At 37.2% G+C, this 25252-nt stretch overlaps 1 protein-coding gene across 3 annotated transcripts; it reads right to left on the reverse strand.

The window, feature by feature from the left end:
- LOC144962917 (sister chromatid cohesion protein DCC1-like) lies at positions 1 to 24747 on the reverse strand. Of its 3 annotated transcripts, none has more exons than XR_013643542.1 (12): positions 24486 to 24747; positions 20299 to 20463; positions 14371 to 14536; positions 14021 to 14155; positions 13188 to 13278; positions 12036 to 12174; positions 11319 to 11609; positions 5082 to 6723; positions 4656 to 4733; positions 4145 to 4230; positions 468 to 530; positions 1 to 162 (listed from the first exon to the last, which is right to left on the reverse strand). XR_013643542.1 is itself a non-coding variant. In XM_078896320.1 (12 exons), exons 1-12 carry the CDS (start codon positions 24509 to 24511, stop codon positions 57 to 59), a joined length of 1200 nt encoding a protein of 399 aa, XP_078752446.1. In that variant the 5' UTR covers positions 24512 to 24721; the 3' UTR covers positions 1 to 56. The 3 variants fall into 3 exon arrangements, 2 of the variants coding, with proteins under 2 accessions (XP_078752446.1, XP_078752447.1); XM_078896320.1 differs by having other exon boundaries at positions 5082 to 5149; positions 11533 to 11609; positions 24486 to 24721; XM_078896321.1 differs by lacking the exon at positions 20299 to 20463 and having other exon boundaries at positions 5082 to 5149; positions 11533 to 11609; positions 24486 to 24653.
- Positions 24748 to 25252: the final 505 nt, after the last annotated feature.

Raw genomic sequence — 25252 nt, forward strand, 5'->3', positions numbered from 1 at the left:
TTTTGGAAATTATAATTTTAATTATAAATCAACATAGAAATATTAATGTCATGCAGCTACGTGGTTCTTTTGGAGCTAAACATCTTGATGCCATTTTGTAATGAAGAGCGGGAAAACTTAGTGAGCAAGGCAACTACATCCATTTTCTCATTGGTTAGATCTCTGAGAAAGAGAAAAGGAAAAATTATGTAAAAGAAAATAGTGCTTTTAATTCATGGGTGTTAATTGATTAGAGAAATTGAAATTATTTGAAATTGATCTCCTTATTATTGAGGTGCATTTTTCGTTTTATAAGAAATGGAAAACTGTTGTCTTTCTATCATATTTATTAAGTAAGGTTCAAACCACTGGAAAGCATAATAATAAAAATTGGCAAAAATTTTCCTTCTAGGAGCAGCACAATCGAATTTCTACTTTTTTAATCTCTCATTTTCCAGTTCAAAGAGCAGCTATGAGAAAGATAATACCTTATGTATGGTGTAATTTCCTCCAAAGTCCATTTCTTTCTTTCTTCATAAAGGGCCTCAAATCTGTGTAGAATTTAATAATGACAATTGATGAAAGACGGCATGCGATATACAGAAAATTATATACACAAACAAAATAAAAGTAAAATAACCATATAACAAAGATAGAATAGAAATCTCAAAGTAACCACAAAACCAATCACCAACATTTATTGAATATTTACTTAATAGGGCCAATTTAAACCATATTGAAAAAGTTAAAAGGCAATATTGAGTATGGTCAATGAGTGAAGAGTGGTAATGATTGCAAAACTCTGACCCTGTAGATGAAAGACAAATTACCTCACTCGACTAAAGTGTATGTGAGCAGAAACGCCAACTTAAAATTTGGCTCATAGGAATTTTAGACACCACTCTGAAAAATTTCAATGCCGAAAGAAGAATTTCCACAAACAAGAAAATTCAATTGGTATTTGGCATTGTGTTTATATATCCTATCAGACCTGCCATTTTAACAACACAAAAAATCAGGACCAAGGTCTCAAAAAATCAGGACACAGGAAAAAAAATCAGGACACTTGAAAATAAGGGACAAAACGTTACATTGATATTTTTTTATAACACTCACCTGAGGACACCAAACTGTATAGCACAAATAACAACGACCAATTATAATGCACACAGATGAAAAAGTAGTAAAAAACGAATTAAATCCAAAGAAAATGCACAATTAACAATTCAGCTCAGCACGAGGTAGAGTTGAGAACAATGAATCAGTGACTGTGACTGGTGATTGACGATTGAACGAATGGTGTGCACGAAATTGAAATAAACCACAACACAGGTATCGATGTCTTCTATGAAACAATAACACCTACGAATTCATTCCCGTCTGCCCATACTATAAAAAGAAATACTTATGACTGACATTATATCGATACCGTACAATGGGGTGGGGATATGTTATACACATCTGGTTCATACGGTCACCTCATCATTTGCTTACCGCTAAAAAAAAAAATTCTACCAATTTTTTTCCGCAAATTTATTTTTCTAACTAAAAAAATTCGGGTAAAAAGAAAAATCGGGATGCGAGAGAGAAAAATCAGGACATCGGGACAGCAGCAAATTTCGCATAAAAATCGGGACGGTCCCGATTAAATCAGTATAAACGGCAGGTCTGTCCTACCATTCTAAATTGATAGATGATTGGAACTATATAATAAGTAAACACAATACCAAATGCCATCCCATCCAAAGTCACTTTATTTCAAATGAAGTAAAGCTCCAAAACATAATGGTGGGGGTTGTAGTAGTGATAATGATACATTGGTAGTGGTTATATAGTAGTAGTGGCAGTGATGACGATGTGGTGGCGGTGGTTGTAGCAGTGGTAGTGATGATGATGTGATTATGGTGGTGGTTGTAGTTGTGGTAGTGATGATGATGTGATGATGGTGGTGGTTGTTGTAGTGGTGGTAGTGATGATGTGGTGGTGGTAGTGATGTTGGTTGCTGTTGTCGTGGGTAGTGATGATGTGGTGGTGGTGGTTGTTGTAGTAGTAGTGGTAGTAATGATGATGTGGTGGTGGTTGTAGTAGTTGTGGTATTGATGATGATAATGATGATGTTGATGATGATAATGTGGTGGTGGTTGTTGTAGTAGTGGTGGTAGTGATGATGTGGTGGTGGTGGTTGTAGTAGTAGTGCGGCTATGTGGTCTATTGGTATGACACTTGCTTTTGGACTGGGTTTGAGTCTCGCTCTGCGCATAGTTGAGTCCTTGGAAAAAGGCTCTTTACTCACATTATCTTACTGTACTCAGGTGTAAAATAAATACCTGGCCGTTAACAGAGTTTTCCATGTTGGAGAAAAAAAATGTAATATGGCCTAATAAATGTCATGTCTCGTTCTACATGTTACATGTTGCTGTTGGGCAGGGACCCCATGTACAGCGCTTTGTGCACGTTTAGTGGATATTGCGCTATATAAAAGCTCAATTTTTAAAGTAGTGGTAGTGATGATGTGGTGATGATGGTGGTTGTAGTAGTAGTGGTAGTGATGATGATGTGGTGATGGTTGTTGAAGTAGTAATGGCAGAGATGACGGGGGGACGTTGGATGTAGTAGTGGTAGTGATGATGTGGTAGTGGTGGTTGCTGTAGTCGTGTCAGTGATGATGATGTGGTTGTAGTAGATGTAGTAGTGTTGATGGTGTGGTGATGGTTGTTGTAGTAGTGGCAGTGATGATGATGTGGTGGTAGAGGTGTTGGGGGGAGGAGGGGGTATCCTTGGAGCAATATGACCTCACCGGAATTTGACAGAAGTTTGCATTAACCTGGAATTTTTTGCTCCGGACCAAATTCTATTCCGGCGAAACCGGAGTTTTGGCATCACTGTATGAGTGAGTAACTTGTTAACAACAGAGTCCCCAGTCATATTGTGATCAATACCCCAAAATCTTTTCAAGTCCTCTATCCGCAGACTGAACGGGTTTACCCATCGACAAAAAATGAGTGTCACACTAAAAAAATAAAGAATTGCAACTAGGTCTTTGGATTTCTCAGGTAATACTGATTGGTACATGAACCAACATCAAAGAAATCAATTGAAATAATGTTTCATACAAACTACAAAATTACTTTTAAATCCATTGCTAGCTTTAGTTGTTTACGTCAACAGTAATTATTCACTTGATCTCCTTAAATGATGCCATAAATGTCTTGAGTAAGCCTTATATTAATGTTTTAAATATTTGTCATCACATCAGAATTTGATTATGAACCATAGTCACTAACTCATGAAGGCCAAGCGTTATACTTTATAAACATTGAATGAGTCTATACATATAATCTAACACAACTATCAACTATTTGCAGTCCTTTACATTACATTACAATTACAATGATTTCATAGAGGCCTCTTACTCCTCAACTTGCTTAGAAATTTAGGAAATCAGATCCTCCTTTTCCTTTGCCAATTTTCTAAAGACATTTGCAGAGGTGAATAACTTCCAACTGCTCATTCACTTCAGTGACTTTTTCTGCTTTGTCAAATTTTTTTCACTTTCCCTTCATAAATAGGTGCATTTTCCAATAGCTCCAATTTTCTATTCTCTAGGACCACAATCTCCTCCGTGCCAATAGATGCATTGACGTGACACTTGGACATTCAATAATAGTTAAGATGGGTTATTTTATTAATTTTGGAAGGGTGATCATCGTGGCAAAGTCCCTTATCAACACGTATATCAGCCATACTGGTAGTAATAGCTATCCTATTGCAATTGTAACACTCCGATACCGATTGCATCACTTTGCATGTGTGTGATTGTGATGTTTATTGATAAACAAATGTGCATTTTCGCTTTTTATTTTAGAGACAGTTTTGGACGTTCCCGGTCTCCGAATCCCTCTTTCTCATTTTAACAAGTCTATTTACAATTGAGAAATAGTGGGGAACAAAACAGGGATTTGAAAAAGTCTTGTTATTGCCAAGCTCTCGTTATTTTCGATGCCATTAAACTTAAAACACCACTATATTATCTCTATATTCCTTGTCACCATTAAATCACTAATTAGGCAGTGAATTTAAAGATGTTCACAAAAGTTGATGCAAGGCAGTAAAGAGCATACTGTGCACACAGTTATAAGGTGATAAATCACAAAAACGGTCTTACCTTTCACCGACATTCTCTGGAAGATCTTCTACACTGTAAAACCAGATGACTTCAGGCTTCGAGTCTCTATCAATTAGTGCCATGCCCTAATTAGATAATTTAAGAAAAGATCTATTGTTTGTTTTAAGGAGGTGAATATCACTTACAACATTTCCGTACCAACATGCATAAATATTTTGGAAGTAGAGAGTTCAAAATTATTAAATTTTAAAAATGACTAAACAATGTTTGCAATGCATTATTGCACTACACTTCTTTCTCTCTCTAACTCTCTCGCTCTCCCTCTATCTCTTGGGCTGTAATCTCATTGTTGTATGAGAAAAAATTAAAGCAATGCAATTCATTGTCAATTAAAACCAATGTCAAATAAAGCCCGTAATTGTGAGAGACCTATATTCTTTTCAGTTTATGTTTTATGTTTATATGTTAATAAATACACATGAAGTATCAATGATTAAATAAAGAGGTAGGCCTTGTTAAAAGTTAGAAAGAAATGAAAATTATCATTTACCTCTAATTGGGATAAAGATGTTTTCATCTCTCCAGGGACACTTTCTTGCCACGTCTTCAAAAAGTCATTCAAATTAAACTGGAACAAAAATACACTTTATGATGACCACAGTTGTATTTGATAAAAGACATTCTATTCATAATAAATCATTAAAAACTTTTATGAAAACGAATAAAAACTGAGATCTACTTTATTTTACCATCAAACTTCCATTATAAAAACTGGTGATGAAAAAGAAAACTAGTATCAATAAAATATGTATTGAGAAATAAGAATGTATTGATGTGTTCAGAAATTAAATGATATTCATAATTCAGCCACTAAGGAGAGGATATGATTTGATCGATATTCAGATTTGAAGCTGATAAGACACCAAAATCAACTATAAAAATACTATATTTCATGTCTTGTCTCTATCTTACCTACCTTTCCAGATACTCGAAGACACAACTCTGCAAAATGTCTACACACTTTGTCTTCATTCAGATGATATTCTAGTGAAAAACAACAGGTTGAATTGTCAAACAATTTCAAGAAATATATTAATTTTGGGAGTGCCATCAAAACATTTTTAAGAATCATAGGATTTAAAAAATATATATATATTTAACATAACATCATATGGTATAGGGCAAAATAGGATAAAATCTCTTGAATGCCCTTAATATTAATAGTAATGCCATAAATCTATGATTAAAGAGTACAATAATGATACACGTGGTAAAGATAGCATTTCAACTTAAATGTACTCATGTAATTGTGGTGTACAAACATATATCTTTAACCGTGACATGCAAAGCACACACACACACACACACTCATAAAGAAGATAACCATAATAATATAACAATGCATAATATATACATACAAGACGAAAGCCCTGTCAACAGTAGTACAAAAAAGTATTATTCATCATATAAAATCTCCCATCATATAATTTCCTGTCTACTAACACCTTGAAATAATCTATAGATTTTGCATTCTTTGTTTCAAATTTCAAATTGTTCCATTTTGGGACAATACGAATACTGAACCAGTTTTGTCTTATGTTTGTTTTGCATCTAGAGACAAAAATATTAAACTTGTCCCATCTAGTAAAAGTAAGATTAGAATATGAAAAAAAAATCAGAAAAGTCTATCCTATCCAGACCATGTACCAATCTATAAACCTGAATTAAATCCCCACAAATTCTTCTATATTTCAAACTTGGTAAGTCAAGAAATTCTAACCTTTCCTTATAAGATAAATACTGTATTGCATAAATCTTTTTGGTAGCTCTCCTCTGTACACTTTCAATACTAATAGATTGTCTTTTATATAATGGGCTCCAGATGCAATTTCCGTATTCTAGAATTGGTCGAACGAGCGATTTATACAAATATAAAAATATGGTTTTATCAATACTTATAAAGGTTCTATATATTATTCAAATCATTCTGTTTGCACGGCTCACACAATTACACAATTATTTCACTTTCTGGTTGTGAGGAAAACAAAAACAGAACAAAAATGAAATTTTCAAAAATGTAAGCAAAAAAAAAAACAAAAAAAAAAAAATACACAAAAGCTTCCAATTAACACAATTAAGGACACAAATCATGAATCATGGAAAAATCAAACTTGAGCAGCTCCTGGTGGGAGAAAAATCAAACTTGAGCAGCTCCTGGTGGGAGTTGTTGGAGTTTGCTCGACCTCCAGATTGTATGTACTTCTGAAAATTTTTTCAAATCCTAAAAATCTTAAAATCATTTTTTAAAAAAACACAAAAATACTTGAGGATTTATATAACGAAATATACACTAAACTTGCTTAACGCGCTTTACAAATAGTCCCTGGCCAACAGCAATGCTTAATATGTAGGATGAGACATAAAGCTAGTTAGGGGATGTTACAATTTTTTTCTGACATAGACAACACTGTTAACAGCCAGGTGTTCATTTTCCACCTGAGTACGATGAGAGAAAGAGATCACCTAAATGTGTCATCCTGACACAAGCACAGGTCACAACTAAGGGGAGGAACACACTCAAATGTTTACAAATCATATATATATATATCGAGGGGTGCCTGCGCAAAAGCCGTAACGATGGTTTCGTTGATTTTTCAGGAGAGCAAATCAAAACTTTGCGGATGGAATTTAAATAGTTAACCAAAGACTATCGTGATTATTTTTATACCAATACAACCGTGATTATATAGTCTGCTTGATTGTCAGGACCCCGGTCACTTTTAGATTGTCATTTTTAATAAAATGACGCATTTTACGTAGCTATTTTCATTACGGCTTTTGTGCAGGGACATTTTTTTAAAAATGTTACAGTATCGCTCTGCCCCTTTACCATATATCATGTTACTTGCATAGTGCATGCCACTTATCCCGTTCTCAGGTGGAGGTTTGGCAGCCCAAAAGCCGTAACCGGGAATAAGACAGAGCTGTCAAGAGAAATTACCCTGAACACATTCTGCTCAAAAGCTGTAACGAGTGATACGGTGCAATATAAACCACAACTAAGCGTAATTCTGGCCTGCCATAACACAGTAACTTGCGATACGGTGTTTGGGCAGGAGTGAATGACTGATGTACATTGTTTAAAGAGTACGAAATGACACCGTAACACTGAGAAAATAAAGAAAATAACAGAGCTCTAAACACATTTTTGACTTTAAAAATTATAACAAACATTCATTCGTATGCAAATAATCGTAATTCGTCCATAGAGGGACTCAACAACTCCTCACCCCCCCCCCCTCTCTCTCTCTCTCTCTCTCTCTCTCTCTCTCTCTCCTCTCTCCTCTCTCTCTCTCTCTCTCTCTCTCTCTCTCTCTCTCTCTCTCTCTCTCTCTCTCCATTTGTCTCCTCTCTCACTAACTCTTTCTCTCTCTCTTTATCTTTCTCCTCTCCAACCTCTCTATTTTTCTTTAACTCTCTCTTTCATTCTCTCTCTCTCTCTCTCTCTCTCTCTTTCTTTCTCCTTATTCACTAACTCTCTCTTTATCATCTCTCACTCCCTCTCTCTGTCTCCTCTCTCACTAACACACACACTCACTCTCTTTCTTCTCTCTCTCTCTCTCTCTTTCTCCTCTTCCACAAACAATCTCTCTTTCTCTCTATCTCTCTTTCTCCTCTCTCAAAATCTCTCTCTCTCTCCTCTCATTGACTCTCTCTTTCTCTTCTCTCATTAACTCCCTCTCTCTCTCTTTCTTTCTTCTCTCTCTCTCTCTCTTTTTCTTGCTTTCTTCTCTCTCACAAACTCTCTTTCTCTCTCTCTCTCTCTCTTTCTCCTCTTCCACAAACAATCTCTCTTTCTCTCTATCTCTCTTTCTCCTCTCTCAAAATCTCTCTCTCTCTCACTCTCTCTCTCCTCTCATTGACTCTCTCTCTCTCTTCTCTCATTGACTCTCTCTCTCTCTTCTCTCATTGACTCCCTCTCTCTCTCTTTCTTTCTTCTCTCTCACTGACTCTCTCTCTCTCTCTTTTTCTTGCTTTCTTCTCTCTCACAAACTCTCTTTCTCTCTCTCTCTCTCTCTCTCTCTCTCTCTCTCTCTCTCTCTCTCTCTCTCTCTCCTTATCACAAACTCTCTCTCTCTTTCTTTCTTTCTCCTCTCTCACTAACTCCCTCTCTCTGTCTCCTCCCCCACTCTCTCTCTCTCTTTCTCGTCTCGTCTCTCTCTCTCTCTCTCTCTCTCTCTCTCTCTCTCTCTAAAAAATGGCAAAACTGCTGGCATTGATGAGTTATACCCCGACATGATTACTAACTTTGGACCAGAAACAATAAACTGGCTGGCAAATACTATGACAGACATCATGGACAAGGGCCATAGCCCTACTATATTACTCTTTAAGTACGCCATGACAAGGGCACATGCCCACAAATTTGGAAACATGCCAAAGTAATAGCCATATTAAATCCAGACAAACCAGTGACTGAACCATCCAGATACAGACCAGTATCTTTCCTTTGTTGCTTATACACGCTCCTGGAAAGAATTGTACTAGAGTGAATCAACCCATTTGTAAGTCCCTGCGTACTGCCATAACAAGCAGGTTTTAGACTACAAAGAATCAGACGTGAACAGGTCCTTGCACTGACCTCATACATTGAAGCAGGCTTTGAGAGAAAAAAACCCAGAAAACTGGATCAGTCCTAATAGACTTAATTGTAGCTCACGAATCTGTTTGGATAGGCGGACGATGTTAAAACTTTCAAAAATAATTCCCTGTTGAAAGACGGTTAAACTGCTGTCTACCATGACTGGACAAGACAATTTCATGTCATAATAGTAGGAAACAAAAGCAAAATACCAAAAATTAAAAACATGGTACCACAAGGTTCAGTTTTAACACCAACTTTCTTCAATATTTATATCTCTGACATGCCAAACTTCCAAGCACTCAAACTTGAATGCCTTGACGACTGGGCCTTAGCCTATCGATCGAAAAACTCTAAAGAGATTGAAGAAGTTTTACTCAGACATCTCCCGCCTGAAACAATACTTGGATAGGTGGTAAATAAAAATGAACATCACCAAATCAGTATCCACAATCTTCCACTTGAAGAATCGAGAAGCAACAAAAAAATTGAAAATCATAGTTGGTAACTCAATACTACCTTCAAACCCCAATCCTAAATACCTCACATTTGACAGACAGCTAATTACCGAAAACATTGAGGGAACTGCAAAGTGAATTGCAAGAAGAAACAGCCTGCTGAGAAAACTCACAAGTACCACCTGGGGAGCCTCACCACAGGTACTGAGAATGTCTGTTTGGCACTGTGCTACTATATGTGAGAATGCTTTTTGGATGAGGAGCCCACATGTAAGTCGCATTGACATCCGATGAAGAGAATCAATGAGAATAATAACAGGATGTCTCAAGTCAACTCCAACTCAGTGGCTCCCAACACTGAGAGGCATTGCATCGCCAAGTCTGAAACAAGACACTAATCAAAGGATACATGCAAGAATGGATGAAGCCACGGATAACACTCCTATAAAAATAATCATAAAGGGAGCACCTTCAACAAGGCTCAAATCGAGAAGACCTTTCCACCTAACAAAAATGGTAGACTTCAGTGTGAAAGAGAACTGGAGATAAATTTGGAACAGGGAAACACCAAAAGGAGGAAACATCATAAAAGATCCCACCAAAAGAATGCCTGCATTCCAAAATGCCAGGAAATACTGGGTTTCCTCAAATCGCCTTAACAGGACATGGCAAAACTGCATCAAATATGTGCAGATTGAAACGTGGGAACAGTGATGCCTGTGAAAGTGTCGGGCAGCTCCAGAGACCAGCAATCACAGCGTCCTCCACTGTCCAGTAACGAGAACTGTAGGTGGGTATGAAAAATTTCTTAGGGCGGAGGAAGACTTCCCAAGCTGGGTTGATGAAATGAATTTGGAGTTGCAGCCATACGCTACCACTACTCCTCCTATCTCTCTCTCTCTCTCTCTCTCTCTCTCACTAACTCTCTATCTCTCACTCTCACGGTCTCCTCTCTCTCTCTTTTTCTCCTCTCTAACTCTCCCTCTCTTTCTCTCTGCCTCCTCTTTCACTCTCTCTCTCTCTAACTGCCAGTCTCTCTTTCTCTATCACACACACACACAAAAACTTTCTCTTTCTCTCTGTGTGCCTGTCTGTTTGTCTGCATATCTCTCTCTCTCTCTCTCTCTCACTCTCTCTGTCTGTCTCTCTCTCTCTCTCTCTCTCTCTCTCTCTCTCTCTCTCTCTCTCTCTCTCTCTCTCTCTCTCCCTACGATGAGATCTATGCATACGAGGTGAAAATTACATTTCAAAACAATGATCAGGATTGCTTTCCTTAATCATCAAAACGCAGATTCTATCAAGTAATAGTTGGACTTATCAAGTTCATTGATGGCCAAAGGAAAAAAAAAAAACCGTCTCATAATCAAGAGCTTGACCCATCCCTTACGTTGTGATGTCTTATCCTGTAATTGATACTGGCAGGTAGGGAATTTCAAGATTTGGATTAAGTTACTTTCACCATCAATCTTGAACGTTAAAAGTCGAATTTTACAAGATTGTAACACAATATTGCATCAAAGTCTTTGTAGAATCTCATACAATGTCACATTACGGTCTTTCAGTTGATCTAACTCTCATTTCCAACCCCATATTTTTCACTGCTCTAAGACCGTAAATTCAGTCAAGGCCATTGAGCTCGCCATTGTAACAACGGTGGCATAATTCTATGCCTGCCCAAACGCCTTATTGCTAGATACGGTTTTTGGGCAGACAACTTTACCTTTGCATTTCCACCTTTTCGTCAGGCGGTAAAACGGTAGTTACTGTTAAGGCTTTTGGGCAGTGGCTGATAGGCACTGTTTAAAGAATCTTATAGCTTCAAGCTACGGCTTTTGGGCAGTCACATTATTTGTCTAAAAACGTTACGGTGTTCGGGTTTTAATTAATAAAAATTAATTAATGAATATTTTTGCATATATTTTTTTGTAGAAATAAACCTTACTCCAAACCAAGTTGATTTATGTAAAAAAAGGAAAAATTGAAATTTTTGACGTTACGGCCTTTGCGCAGGCACCCCTCGATATATATATATATATATATATAATATATATATATATATATATATATATATATATATATATATATATAATAACTAATGAAAATGATAGAGGGCATAATAGAGAGATATTCTACGAGACAAAAATATTATCTCCCAAAACTCTAACAACACATTTGACCATTACCCCTGGAAAACAGATATAGGGGAATTGAAGACACATAAGTGCCTCCCGGTACATTATGGGAGGTCAGGAACCCCATCCAGAAAGGAAAGGAGTGAGGAGATAACAAATAAAAAATCAAGAGGTAAAAGCGACAGGGCAACATACTGATATTTTCCAGATCCATTTTATCCTCCCCTGACTGACTGTCTGTAAAACACTTCAAAACATGCAAAATGATTTTTCTGTGGGTTGAAATAATATAAAATGAAATGAAATTGACATCAATATGTAAACACACTTTATTGCCGTATATCATTGCATGAATAATCTGCATTATTTTGGCTAAAACTTTTATTAGACAAAATGACTAGATTTTTCATACAGATTGAAAAATATGTAAAGTAGGCAAAACAGTTTAATTTCTTCAAATATTTTCATACAAAGAATACGAGATAGACCAATGAAAATTAAAAGTAATTATTTGGGTTAATTTTTTATTATCTGTCTCAAGCCAAATTTTCATGCAAAATATTTATGGATTGAAAATGTGTAAAATTAAACAGGCAGCAAATATTGATAGGCAAGACTAGCAACTTTATGCCGAGTATCCAATAAGACCTTAGCATTACAGTGTAAAACCAAACACATGAAAAAAATTATCAACCTACTCAGGGAATAAATCTCTCAATACATCAAGACACTCCTTTTCATCAATTCCCTCTGATAGCCAATCCCTCTCCTCACATAGTTGAATTATATGATGAACAACAGTCGTTAAATACTCAAAGTCTAACAATCTCCAGAATCCTGACAACAAATTTAAAACAATTCTTTTCAGGTAATTAAAAAAACAAAAAAACAACAACAAAAAAAACAAACAAACAACCAATACAATAAAACCCCACATTTCATATTTGTCATAAATGTGCGATATGTTAATAATAATAATGATAATAATAATAATAATAATAATAATAATAATAATAATAATAATAATAATAATAATAATAATAATAATAATAATAATAGTAATAATAATAATAATAATAATAATAATAATAATAATAATAATAATAATAATAATAATAATAATAATAATAATAATAATAATAAAAGTTCTAAGATTGGGACTCCTTGATACATTTCACTATTTTTCAGTAATGGATCTGTGACAGAGAATCAGCGATGCACCAAAAACATTGATTTGTTATGTAAGAACAGTGGACTGTTGTTATTGTTTTTTGGGGGAGGGAGGGAGGTTCAGGGGATTTATGGTGCTTGCAACGCTTTTTGGTCATTTCTGTACCAATAAAAAAAAAAAAAAAGGGGGGGGGGGGGATGGGACAATCAAAGATTATAGATCGGCAGTTAAAGGAATCAACAAATAGGGGAATCAACAAAGGGGAAAGTTTCAAATAAGGATAGAAGTAGATTCCAAGAGCAATCTGCTTAGTTTTTGATTACCTAAAGTTCCACACTAGCACAAGCATAGGATCCCTATAAAGGAGTTACACTCTAATCCTTACAAAATATCAATATATTTCCAAAACTAAAAACATTTACTACATTACAGAGTATCATCTCCTGGAAAAGGAATAATGCTTACATTTGACTGTTTCCCTTTAGACTAAGGATCCATCCATGCTAGGACAAAACCAAGTAATCTCACCCTAGGACAAAGGTAATAAGCAATGTGGAACAGAAAAACAAACATTGGGGACAGAAGACATAGTAAGAGTTACTTCTCAAGCCCATCATCAGAGGTCAAAAGACCAATAGCTGCTCAATTATTTATTTTATAATCCGACATCTAAACTTACCTTCAAATTCAAAAGCATCCATGTGAGATAATTTTTCTTTAATTTGGAGGTCACTGGCTTGAATACGTTCACACAAATCAATCCATGTGTACTGAAAGTAAGTTTAAACAGAAGTTTTATAGATTGCCATATTAATTACAGAGAAGTTGTGACGTACACATTCCTCTCTACCAGTTCAACACTCCTTGGAAGTGTGTCCTTCGGAGGATTAACAATAAATAGGTTACATATTGAATCATAAGGTGGTATAACTAGTTAAGTAAAAGGGTGTATAATAGGAAGATTATTTATTACAGGGTGTAAAAGAGCGAGAATGAATGGTCTTCATTGACGACCAGTATTTATTTATGCTAGAAAATAAGATACAATCACCCTGAAGCCAGAAGAACAGTTCCACAAAGGGGGGGAGGAGGAACTGGTTTCACACTTCCTATGAGATAGGAACCAGTATTTTGACGTCACACTATAGTTGCCTATTAGCATTGCTGGAACTTCAAAGGCAAAAATTACTATCTAAACTGTCACAAAAAAAATAAGATAAATAAATTAAAACACATATACAGATTCCTTTTATACAATCAATCATAATAGCCACAAAATCACACAATTAGAAGATAACTGGAAGTACGATCTTTACATCTTTAATGAGGAAAACATCTAGCGATGAATGAAGTTCTCAGAAATGACAGGAAGTTGCAAGGACAACAGATCTAAAATAAAAACAAAAATAAAAGCAAAACAAACAAAACAACCAAAAACCAAAAATTAAACAAAGCAAAGCCACAGCATGCCCAGGAGCTTGAAAATGTTACGAGTGTAAAATTCTTACTCACCTTCTTACCGGCATTTTCTTCATCCTCCTCCCACTCTTTACCCTTATAAGGTTTTTCTTTGAGCATTGTGTGCAGTTTCTTCAATTTTGGTTTCATTGGTCTCAATTCAAAATAATTGTGAAGAACTGAGCAAACCTAATTACAATTTTTTTAAAAGAAGAAAAGAAATAAAAATGAACATTTAAGATGGATAAGATTTTAAAAGTCAAACAAAAGAATTAATAAAATAATATATGAATGAATAAAACAATTTTTGAAACAAAATAAAATAAATTTAACCTTCAAGCAAATGAAGGACTTTAAAACAAACAAAAAAAAAGAAAAAAAAGGGGGGTAGGTGGGAAATATACCTGTTTTTTCACAATGTTTTGTTCTCCATCAGTATTGATATCACAGCCAAATGACATGTCAGGTAACAAAAGTAGGGAATTAGATGTTTCTGCCTCCTTTAAATCATATGTGCAACCCTCCGTCACAAGAACAGCACTTTCGCTTACATCTCCTCGAATTTCAACTCTGAAAGATTAAAATCCAATACATAGAAATTGTTTTCTAAATACCTATGTTATGAAACAAAATAACATTAATATTTAAATGTGATATGCATTATTATTGAAATGATTTGAATAAAATCAAATCAGATTTAAGCTCCTGTATACCTACAAAACATGGTTAATCTCTATGTGCCGGAGAGAGAACTTAGATCCAGTGGTCAAGATCTCTTCCAGGTTCCTCGCTGTAGATCATCTTTTCGTGAGAGATCTTTTAGCCAGTCGGCACCCGTCTTATGGAACCAACTGCCTTCATCCCTCAAAAAATGTCCGACATTTGAAAACTTTAAAAAGAAACTTAAAACACATCTCTTTAGAAAATCATTTGATGTTTAACACTTATATTAGGCCTACATGTTATAGATATCCTAAATTTTCATCTTGTGCGTGGTAATTATATTACAAATTGATTAATGCTATTCCAATATGATAGATTTTATGCTTAAATTATCAATTTATTGTTGTGTTTTATTTGCATTGTAAAGCGCCTCTGAGCACATTGTGGATCTAGGCGCTATTGTGGCGACCAGTTCTGTCGGTGCTTCGCACGAACATTTGTCTTACATTTTAAGCACTACGACGCACTTCTATTGTATTCCATGTTTACTTCCGTCTTTTTAGTCTTGTACGGTTCGTCCTCTGATCCATACAATCAATCCAAGTTCTATCCACTATTAAACGTTAGCAATAATCTATACACGGATTTTGTTATTACTTTATTGTATCATTACTGACTATTTCTACATTGGTGACCCCGACGCGAATACGTAAAATGGCTCAACCAGATCTCTCACAACAAGTCGCGAATTTGACAGGCCAACTACAGGCTCTTGCTGCTTCCACCAACTTCCGTGAACAACAAATCAACTCTGTCTCCATCAAGCTCCCGGAATTCTGGACTAAATCACCTGAGGTTTGGTTCGCAAGAGTGGAGGCACAGTTCAACACCAAGAAAATTACTCAGGATCAGACAAGGTACGACTATGTTGTCAGTTCTCTTGACATAAATACTGCAGAAGAAATTCAGTCACTGCTAGTAAACCCACCACATCTTGATAAATATGGCAGCTTAAAAAAAAGCCTTGATCAAGACCTTCGGCAAATCCCAGACCCAGAAAGACACAGAACTCCTTAATCTTAATGGTCTTGGTGACAAACGCCCAACTGCTCTACTGCGCAAGATAAATGCACTGAATGATGACCCTGTCACTCTGAAACGTGCATTATTTCTCATGAACCTTCCCCCGGACATTCGAGGCATTTTAGCCGGGCACAATCTTACAGACACAGAAGAATTGGCTGAGGCAGCTGACAGGATCTGGGAGACACGCATGTCCGGTGTGCAACATATTTCCTCATCACCATTCCTGACTTACCCTCAGCAGATGTAACAACCATACGACCACAGTCAGAGGAGACTGTTGCTGCAATTAAGACAGTCCACCAACGTGGACAGCCTCTTCAACATAGCATGCCCAACTCTATTTGCTATTATCATCAACGATTTGGACCAGACGCCCGTCGCTGCCAAGATGGTTGTAAATTTTCCAGTTTACTCAAACTCAAAGGAAACAAACAAAACTTGCCTTCTTCGGGAAACGCTTCGGCTGGTCGATGAACGTGGAATCGGTCCAAATTCAAACACGTTTTCCATTTATGATAGACGTTTGGGACAATCTTTCTTGATCGATACTGGTGCTGATGTTTCTGTATACCCCGCCTCAACTCAAGACCGCAGAACATTAACACCTTCTATTACACTCTCTGCTGCAAACGGAACATCAATCAAAACCTGGGGTAAACGCACCATCACTTTAGAAATAAAATCTAATCAAGTCCTCAATCACGAATTTTACCTGGCAGATGTGACACGTCCCATCCTGGGTGCGGATTTCTTTGTTTCTAACGCCCTGATAATTGATCTAAAAGGAAAACGACTCTTGTCTATGGACAACATTTCTGTTCCACTTAAATATACTAATTCACCCATAAGCCTTGCCGGCCTCTCAGTGCACCCAAGTACTGCATACTCTGACCTCCTTCAACAGTTTCCAGACCTTGTCATTCCCCAGTTTAACTCATCTCGCAACAAACACGGCGTGGAGCATCACATAATCACCAATGGGCCGCCCATCCACGCTTGAGCGCGCCGTCTCAATCCAGAAAAACTGACTGCAGCAAAGGCTGAATTCTTCAAGATGGAGCAGATGGGAATCATCAGTCGCTCTAAATCAGCATGGGCATCCCCTCTACATGTAGTTTCCAAATCGGATGGCCAACTGAGGCCTTGCGGTGACTACAGACACCTCAATGTTGTGACCAAAGATGATCGGTATCCTCTACCTCATATTCACGACTTCAATAGCCGCCTTTCTGGATGCAACACCTTTTCCAAGATCGACCTGATTAGGGGCTATCATCAAATTCCCATGGCAGAGACGTCAATTCCAAAAACAGCAATCATTACGCCATTTGGGTTGTGGGAATTCGTGCGGATGCCATTTGGCTTGAAGAACGCTGCCCAAGCATTTCAAAGACTCATGGATGGCATTTTGAGAGACATACCTTTCGCTTTCGTCTATGTTGACGACATTTTGGTTGCCAGTCATTCACATAAAGAACATATTGAACACTTACGGGAACTTTTTCAACTCCTCTCTACAAACGGACTTGTGATCAACAAGGCGAAATGCGTTTTCGGTGTTAGCGAGTTGGATTTTCTTGGCCACCGTGTGACTGCTGAAGGGATTCTTCCACTACCGGCCAGGGTGGCCTCTCTACGTGACAGTGCCCCTCCCACTGACCGTGCTGGCCTTCAGCGATTCCTTGGCTTGCTAAACTATTACCACAGATTTATCCCACACGTGGCAGACTTCCTTGCCCCACTACATTCTCAGGCAAGTGGCAAAGGACAATCTATCGTGTGGTCTGATGACTGCAATACGGCGTTTGAAAAGGCCAAGGAGGCTTTGAAACACGCTGTTCTCCTTCACCATCCCCTACCAAATGCCCCAACAAGTCTTACAGTTGACGCTTCCAACTCAGCTGTCACTGCACAACTTGAACAAAAGCAAGGTCATAACTGGGTCCCGCTTGCCTTCTTTTCTAGGAAGCTCTCAGCCACAGAAAAAAAATACAGTGCGTTTGACCGCGAACTGCTCGCCGCTTACAGCGCTGTCAAACACTTCAGGCATTTCCTGGAAGGTAGGGCATTTACATTATTCACAGACCACAAACCACTTGTCTCCGCTCTCATCAGTCAAACTGACCGCTCGCATCGACAAACAAGACACTTGTCTTATATCGCCGAATTCACCACTGATATTCAGCATATCACAGGTCAATTTAACGTGGTAGCTGATGCCTTCTCGCGTTTTAATATTATGACGCCCACAGACTCAGGCATCTGTTCCATTACTGATTTCACTAAACTTGCATATGACCAGGTTCACTCACAGGAAATGGAATCTTATCGCAAATCTACCACAGGTCTTACACTTGAGAACATTCCATTTGGTTCATCCACAGTCTTATGTGACACTTCAACAGGCGCAACACGCCCCATTCTTCCAACGTCATGGACTCGACAAATTTTTGACCAGATTCACGGTCTCTCCCACGCCGGCGCACAGCCCACACAACGCGCCATCAGTCAACGTTTCGTTTGGCATGGGATGAAAAGAGACATACGTAAATGGTGTAAAGAGTGTCATCATTGTCAATCTTCCAAAGTGCATAGGCACACCCGAGCACCACTTGTCGACCGGCCACTACCAACAAATCGATTTAGTAGCCTCCATGTTGATCTCGTTGGACCACTACCCATCAGCCAAGGTATGACTTACTTGTTTACAGTCATCGATCGCTTCACGAGGTGGCCAGAGGCAATTCCTCTTCCAGATGCTCATGCTTCTACCTGTGCTCAAGCTTTGATACACCATTGGATTTCCCGATTTGGTGTTCCTGAAAACATTACTTCCGACCGTGGTGCACAATTCACATCGGCACTTTGGACAGAGTGCAACAGGTGTTTGGGCATCAACGTCAACCGAACAACTGCATATCACCCTCAAGCAAATGGGATGATTGAACGATTCCATCGCCAACTGAAGGCAGCACTGAAAGCCCGGACCACAGGCACTAACTGGTATTCGGAGATACCCATTGTGTTGCTGGGGATTCGTACATCCTGGCGAGAGGACTCTGGCTGTTCCCCCGCTGATTTAGTCTACGGTTCAACCCTTCGTCTTCCAGGAGAGTTTTTGTCGTCGACTGGTCCTGAAACATCTACACCAAAGTCAGAATTCGTTCAGCAGCTACAAAACACAATACGTTCCATGAAACCACCACCCCCCAAGTTTCACGGCCAACAGTCCACATATGTGCCATCCAACCTGGCATCTACTGGTTACGTTTATGTGAGAATTGATTCGCACAGACATCCGCTCCAGCGTCCATACGACGGCCCTTATCGGATTATTGACAAAAGGGACAAATATTTCATTTTGGACATGAAAGGTCGCTCTGAAAAGATTTCCATCGATCGACTAAAAACTGCACACCTCTCACACTCAGACACTAACATCAGCCACACAACAGCCAACCCAAAACCATTGACATTACCTCATTCAGATGACACGCAACTGAAACGCGTGAATTCGACCCCTGTCACGGGACGCCTGGCGACAACAACTCGATCAGGTCGAGAATCTCGGCTACCACCAAGATTCCGCTGAACAACTGTTGCGCCCCGCTGGGGGAGGGGTAGTGTTGCGACCAGTTCTGTCGGTGCTTCGCACGAACATTTGTCTTACATTTTAAGCACTACGACGCACTTCTATTGTATTCAATGTTTACTTCCGTTTTTTTAGTCTTGTACGGTTCGTCCTCTGATCCATACAATCAATCCAAGTTCTATCCACTATTAAACGTTAGCAATAATCTATACACGGATTTTGTTATTACTTTATTGTATCATTACTGACTATTTCTACACTATATAAATTCATTCATTCATTCATTCATTCAAGTAAAAAAACAGACATAAATGAATTGCTTTAGAAAATCATTAAGGCTTTAAGGGGAGGATTGGGTCTAATTATTATGAAAAATTTTTAAAAATTGATTTTGAGAGTTTGGTGGAAAATAATATTTTATTATCTTAGAAATAATGTTATCGAAGTGCAACTCCTCAAAATATATTATAAAGGCATAAAAAAAACATGGTCGAAAAGGGTATAGGTAGTCAGGAAAGTGTGAAAAGAGTAAAGTTAATTTGCTATTTTCTCAATAAGTGATTTTTCTTGGGATATGGAATACTGTGTCAAATATTTCTCAGAATCTATGCCATGAAATTGTCTTAAAATGTGCACATTTATCACAGAGGTAATGTATTATGTCACCATAGATGATAATGATAAGATGGAAGAATATGAAGATTATTCCTTCATTAGTTTTTTGCCACAAGATTGTTATACTTTTTGATCCAGACCCCAAAATTAGGATGCGAAACAGGTATCAACAAATATAATGTATTGTTTTCACCAAAAATTGTGTTTTTTATCCTATACTAACAATAGAAAATGATTAAAACTGCCCAATATAAGTAATTAATTTTTTAAAAGAAAAGACCCAAACTGTCCCTTAAGATATCATCAAGCAGTTTCAAATACCATATACTGAAAGAAGAAATACTGTTCCCAAAAACATGCATCAATTAAAACTCACTTTCCTCCAGCAAGCAAAGTTTCCATTACTGGCTTGTCCAGCTCTACTAATTTTACATCTTCATTATCAAGGTTTTGTGAAAATGACAAACACTGGATATCTGGCTTGAAATCGGTTTGTTCCAATTTAGCAAATTCAAAAATTGCATTAATATCTGAAAGAGACCTAAAATATGGACAGAAAAAAATAATTTCCGAAATAAACACAACCACAATAATAAATTAATAGCATTTATAAAGCTCAAGATAGGCACTAACATTGAAATTACAGGAAACAATAATTTTTTTTTAAATGTCATTTGTCATTAATGAGAATTACAAAAAAAAAAAGGCCAGGTAAAACAAAATAAGAGGAATTTATTATGATTTATGAAGTGTACGTTGTGATGATTTGTCTGATTTTTCCCTTAATTCTAAGAAACAGGGGGGGGGGGGGGGGTCCCCGACGATAGCGCAGTTTGTAGAGCACTCGCTTCACACACAAAGGGACCAAGATCAATCCCGGGTGCAGCTGTGATTGGGTAGCTGGGTCTGTTAGATCTGGCAGAAAGAACTTTGCAATAGACTAGCATCCTATCCAAAGGATAGCAAGAAATTGCTATTGTCCGTTTCACGCTATCGAAACTGGGATAAACTCCGGCTCCATGGGCCTAATGGCTATGGACTACTTTTAAGACAAAGGTTCATTTAAAGGGCTGATTGACCTGAGATTCAATTACATAGCAAGTTTTTAAAAAAACAACAAATCTACAAGTCATAAACACTGCACCAAAAAACCCCACAACTTTGCCCTTTTGAGGATGATTTGCCAACCACTGACTAAAAATTCTGTCTTTGTTTTTTAAAAAATCCCAAACCAAGCATTCAATTTCTTTTTGAGCAGACATGTATGAAGCAGCGATTTATGATCAGGCATCAAAGTGGTATATATAGTAATTGTAGTTGACCTCTCTGGGGAAAATGCTGATGTTCGGATCAAATTCATGCATCCTGCACAGTCACAACATCTATATTAGCCACAAAATAATGATCAATGATGGGTTCCTATGGCCCATATCATGTGTGACATTGATGCACCAACTATACCAAGGAAAAAGTGGGAGACAATATAGAATGTCAAAGCAAAATTGTTAGAAGGTCATGAGACCATTTGATGAATTCAAGACTAAGTACCTTCAATAAACCATAAATCTGGGAAGGAGCTGAATATTTTTTTTCATTCACTCCACCATGATATATATAGAGAGTGTATATTCCACATTAAATGTATTATTTCGCATTTTTTTCAAAAATAAATAAATGGAAATCGTTGAATTCATTAGCTTGTGACAGTTTTTACTTTAAGCTTTGTTTGTTAGCTGTGTAGTGTAATTAATACGAGTCGATATTGGTGGTCAAAATATTGAATTTTGCCCCTTTGTAACATAAGAATTGAGACACTTGGCTCCTTTGCAGGTGATATTTACAAAGAAGCACCTCAAACTACAAGGAAAGCTTTCATTTGCTTATAGACAGTGTATCTACACAATATATCAAACTTTGAAAAAAATCCCGGCCGACATCTTTGACCATTTTGAGCCTCGAAGTTGGAAAAAATTTGTGATTTTGGTGAGTGTCACGTTACGCTACGACTTACCGTTCGGACAATTATAATACCAGATCCATACTTTCGCCATATTATGTTGGACTATATGTTATGTATTTATTGAGATACATAGCATCAATGACCAAACATGAACCATTAAAATCATGAAAAAAATGTATTGAAAAAATTCATTTTTTTGTCAAATTGCATGTAGAGCCATTTTCAAAGGCAGCTATCTCTAAAAGTTGGAAGAAAATTTTTCATTTCATTGCCAATAATTGTAATCTGCGCTTAAAATCGTACAGGGTTACCAATGAGAAATATAATTTAACTAATAAAAACATATTTAAGAGTTAGAGCCCCTCAGAAATGGACCTGCGAGCAAATTTGATTTAGATAAGTTTTGAGACCAAATTTCAAAAAATTGTAAAATATTCAAATATCGATATTCTGAACTGAAAATTAGTTTTTTTTTCTTCATGTTTCATAAGTATCTTGAATAGAGCCAAGTTTGAGAAAAATCAGAAGAGGTGTGGTTCCCACCCTTGGTCCACTTGACTAAAACAAAGTCGGAAAAATATATTTATTGTTTTCTATGTTGATGTATAGATAAAATGACCTGTAAGGTTTTTATGTCACACGTTAATCTGTTTCCCTATTTCATTTTATTGTTTGATTCTGGAATCTATCCCATTTTCACTATACATGATTCTTGAAACAGTAAAATATCAAATGAGGATTTGAGATTGAAGTGTTATTCTTAACGTTTGATAGTTAGAATAATATCTTTGATTAAAGAATTTGCATTTATTTCAATTTCGATTCAAAACTCTGTCTACCGCTAGTTAAATTTTACGCAGTGGCTATTTTTACAGTCCCGTAAAGATGGTTCTCGGGGCTATTTTTACAGTCCCGTAAAGATGGTTCTCGGGGCTATTTTTACAGTCCCGTAAAGATGGTTCTCGGGGCTATTTTTACAGTCCCGTAAAGACGGTTCTGGTGGCTATTTTTACGGCGTTGCGGTAATAGATTTATAAATAGTAACAGATTGGCTGAGTAGACGCCATTAGCTCTAAATCTAAAACTCTCACTCACTGCGTTCAGGTGCGGTTAGTTAGCAGCCTCTCTCTCCTCTCTCTCTCTCTCTCTCTCTTCTCTCTCTCTCTTCTCTCTCTTCTCCTCTCTCTCATCTCTTCTTTCTCTTCTCTATGTCTTTTTTTCTTTCTCTCTCTTCTCTCTTTCTTTTTACTTTCTCTTTTTTTCTATCTCTCTCCCTCTTTCTTTCTTTCATTCTTTCCCAATCTCTTTCTTTCTCTATTTCTCTCTCCCCCCCCCCCCTCTCTCTCTCCCGGTCTTTCTACATTATTTCTTTGTTTCTCTCTCTCTCACTCTTTCTCTATCCCTTTCTTTCTTTCTTTCTTTCCCTATCTCTCATTTTCTCTCTCTCTCCCTCTCTCTTTCCTTCATTCTTTCCCAATCTCTTTCTTTTTCTATCTCTTTCTCTCTCTCTCTCTCTCTCTCTCTCTCTCTCTCTCTCTCTCTCTCTCTCTCTCTCTCTCTCTCTCTCTCTCTTTCTCTCTCTCTCTCTTTTTCCTTTCTCTTTTTCTCTATCTATCTCTTTCCCTCGTGGTACCTCAAAGCCTAAGCAGAGGGGTCTGACCACAAGGTGAACACCGCTTTGGCGGAGAACAATAAAACAACCTCCTAACTGGGAAGGGAGGAGCAATACAGCGACCACTCTTGTCTGGTCGGAACAAACACTGGGTCAATCGGGTCCCGTAAAGATGGTTCTCGGGGCTATTTTTACAGTCCCGTAAAGATGGTTCTCGGGGCTATTTTTACAGTCCCGTAAAGACGGTTCTGGTGGCTATTTTTACGGCGTTGCGGTAATAGATTTATAAATAGTAACAGATTGGCTGAGTAGACGCCATTAGCTCGAAATCTAAAACTCTCACTCACTTCGTTCAGGTGCGGCTAGTTAGCAGCCTCTCTCTCTCTCTCTCTCTCTCTTTCTTTCATTCTTTCTCTATGTCTTTTTTTCTTTCTCTTTCTCTCTTTTCTCTCTTTCTTTTTACTTTCTCTTTTTTTCTATCTCTCTCCCTCTTTCTTTCTTTCATTCTTTCCCAATCTCTTTCTTTCTCTATTTCTCTCCCCCCCCCCTTCTCTCTCTCTCTCTCTCTCTCTCTCTAGATCTGTACATCTAAATATCGGGAGAAATGATATGTGAAGTTTTGTGAATACTGCAAAAAGATGATAATCTATAACTATGCGGATAATTGAACAGAATCGCATCAACGCTTTAAAAATAGCCATGAGAACCGTCTTTACGGGACTGTAAAAATAGCCCCGAGAACCATCTTTACGGGACTGTAAAAATAGCCCCGAGAACCATCTTTACGGGACTGTAAAAATAGCCACTGCGTAAATTTTAACAATTTTTTAGAAAACGTTTGTTGGACAATTGTTTATAGATCGAGATAACACAGTTTATGTGCATATATAATTCCCTACAATTATAATTTGGCAAATATAGTAAAATATCTTCTTTTTTTTTTAATGAAGCGGAAGACTGGGATGCCTTTTAAAAAAAACTTAATCTTTACCTGAAATTGTCACTAGAAGAATCCATATTGTGTTTTTTAGTTTCAGATTCCGTAGTGGTAGTATTAATATTAAAGTACCCGAATTTAATGCAAAAATAGGTGTGCTTATGATTATCACAAAGGATGGCTGGAACGTCTGATTATTCTTTATTTTCAAACATATCTGGTGAGTCGTGTTGGTTGTCAATGTAAACGATTAGCGGTCTACCAACTTCTACAGCACGATAACCACTCCCACCTCATTTCTCTTTTCCCGCGATATAATCGTTGTAAAAATGTAGTATCGATAATCTAATTGACACTTACTTTCCTCAACCTTTATGTTTCAGAAGCCATTGAGTATTTCAATTTGATGTTAAAACAAAGATAATAAAATACAGGTCAAAAGAAAAAGAAAATCTGCAATTACTTAGGAATCACGATTTTGACATTGTTTCACTATGTAGTCGAACAACTACAAATCCAAACACTGGTTACCTCCATGTTGAAAAGTTACTGGCTGTTGTTGCCTCCGTTACTAAAAGAGTAGCCGTCGTTAGTGGTCCCTTTTGACTGATTCTTTTTTATTTATAATGATGATGATGATGGTGATGATAATGATGATGATGATGATGATGATGATGATGATGATGATAATAATAATAAGAAGAAGAAGAAGAAGGATGATGATGTTGATTATTATTATTAGTGTTGTCGACGTACCAATAGTAAGTACTGGCTGCACCAAGGAATCGTTTAATTCTATGGGCTGCACATAGGATCGATCT

Source organism: Berghia stephanieae, chromosome 1 (assembly GCF_034508935.2).
Source record: "Berghia stephanieae isolate SIO BIC M18660-M18661 chromosome 1, UCSD_Bste_1.3, whole genome shotgun sequence".
Lineage (NCBI taxonomy): Eukaryota > Metazoa > Mollusca > Gastropoda > Nudibranchia > Aeolidiidae > Berghia > Berghia stephanieae.

Coding starts and splice junctions, on each gene's coding strand:
- LOC144962917 (XM_078896320.1), bottom strand. CDS start 24,511: ATGGATTCTTCTAGTGACAATTTCAG. Junction 14,156..14,370: donor AAAACATTGTGAAAAAACAG/GTATATTTCCCA, acceptor AATTGTAATTAG/GTTTGCTCAGTTCTTCACAA. Junction 12,175..13,187: donor GGATGCTTTTGAATTTGAAG/GTAAGTTTAGAT, acceptor ATTTGTTGTCAG/GATTCTGGAGATTGTTAGAC.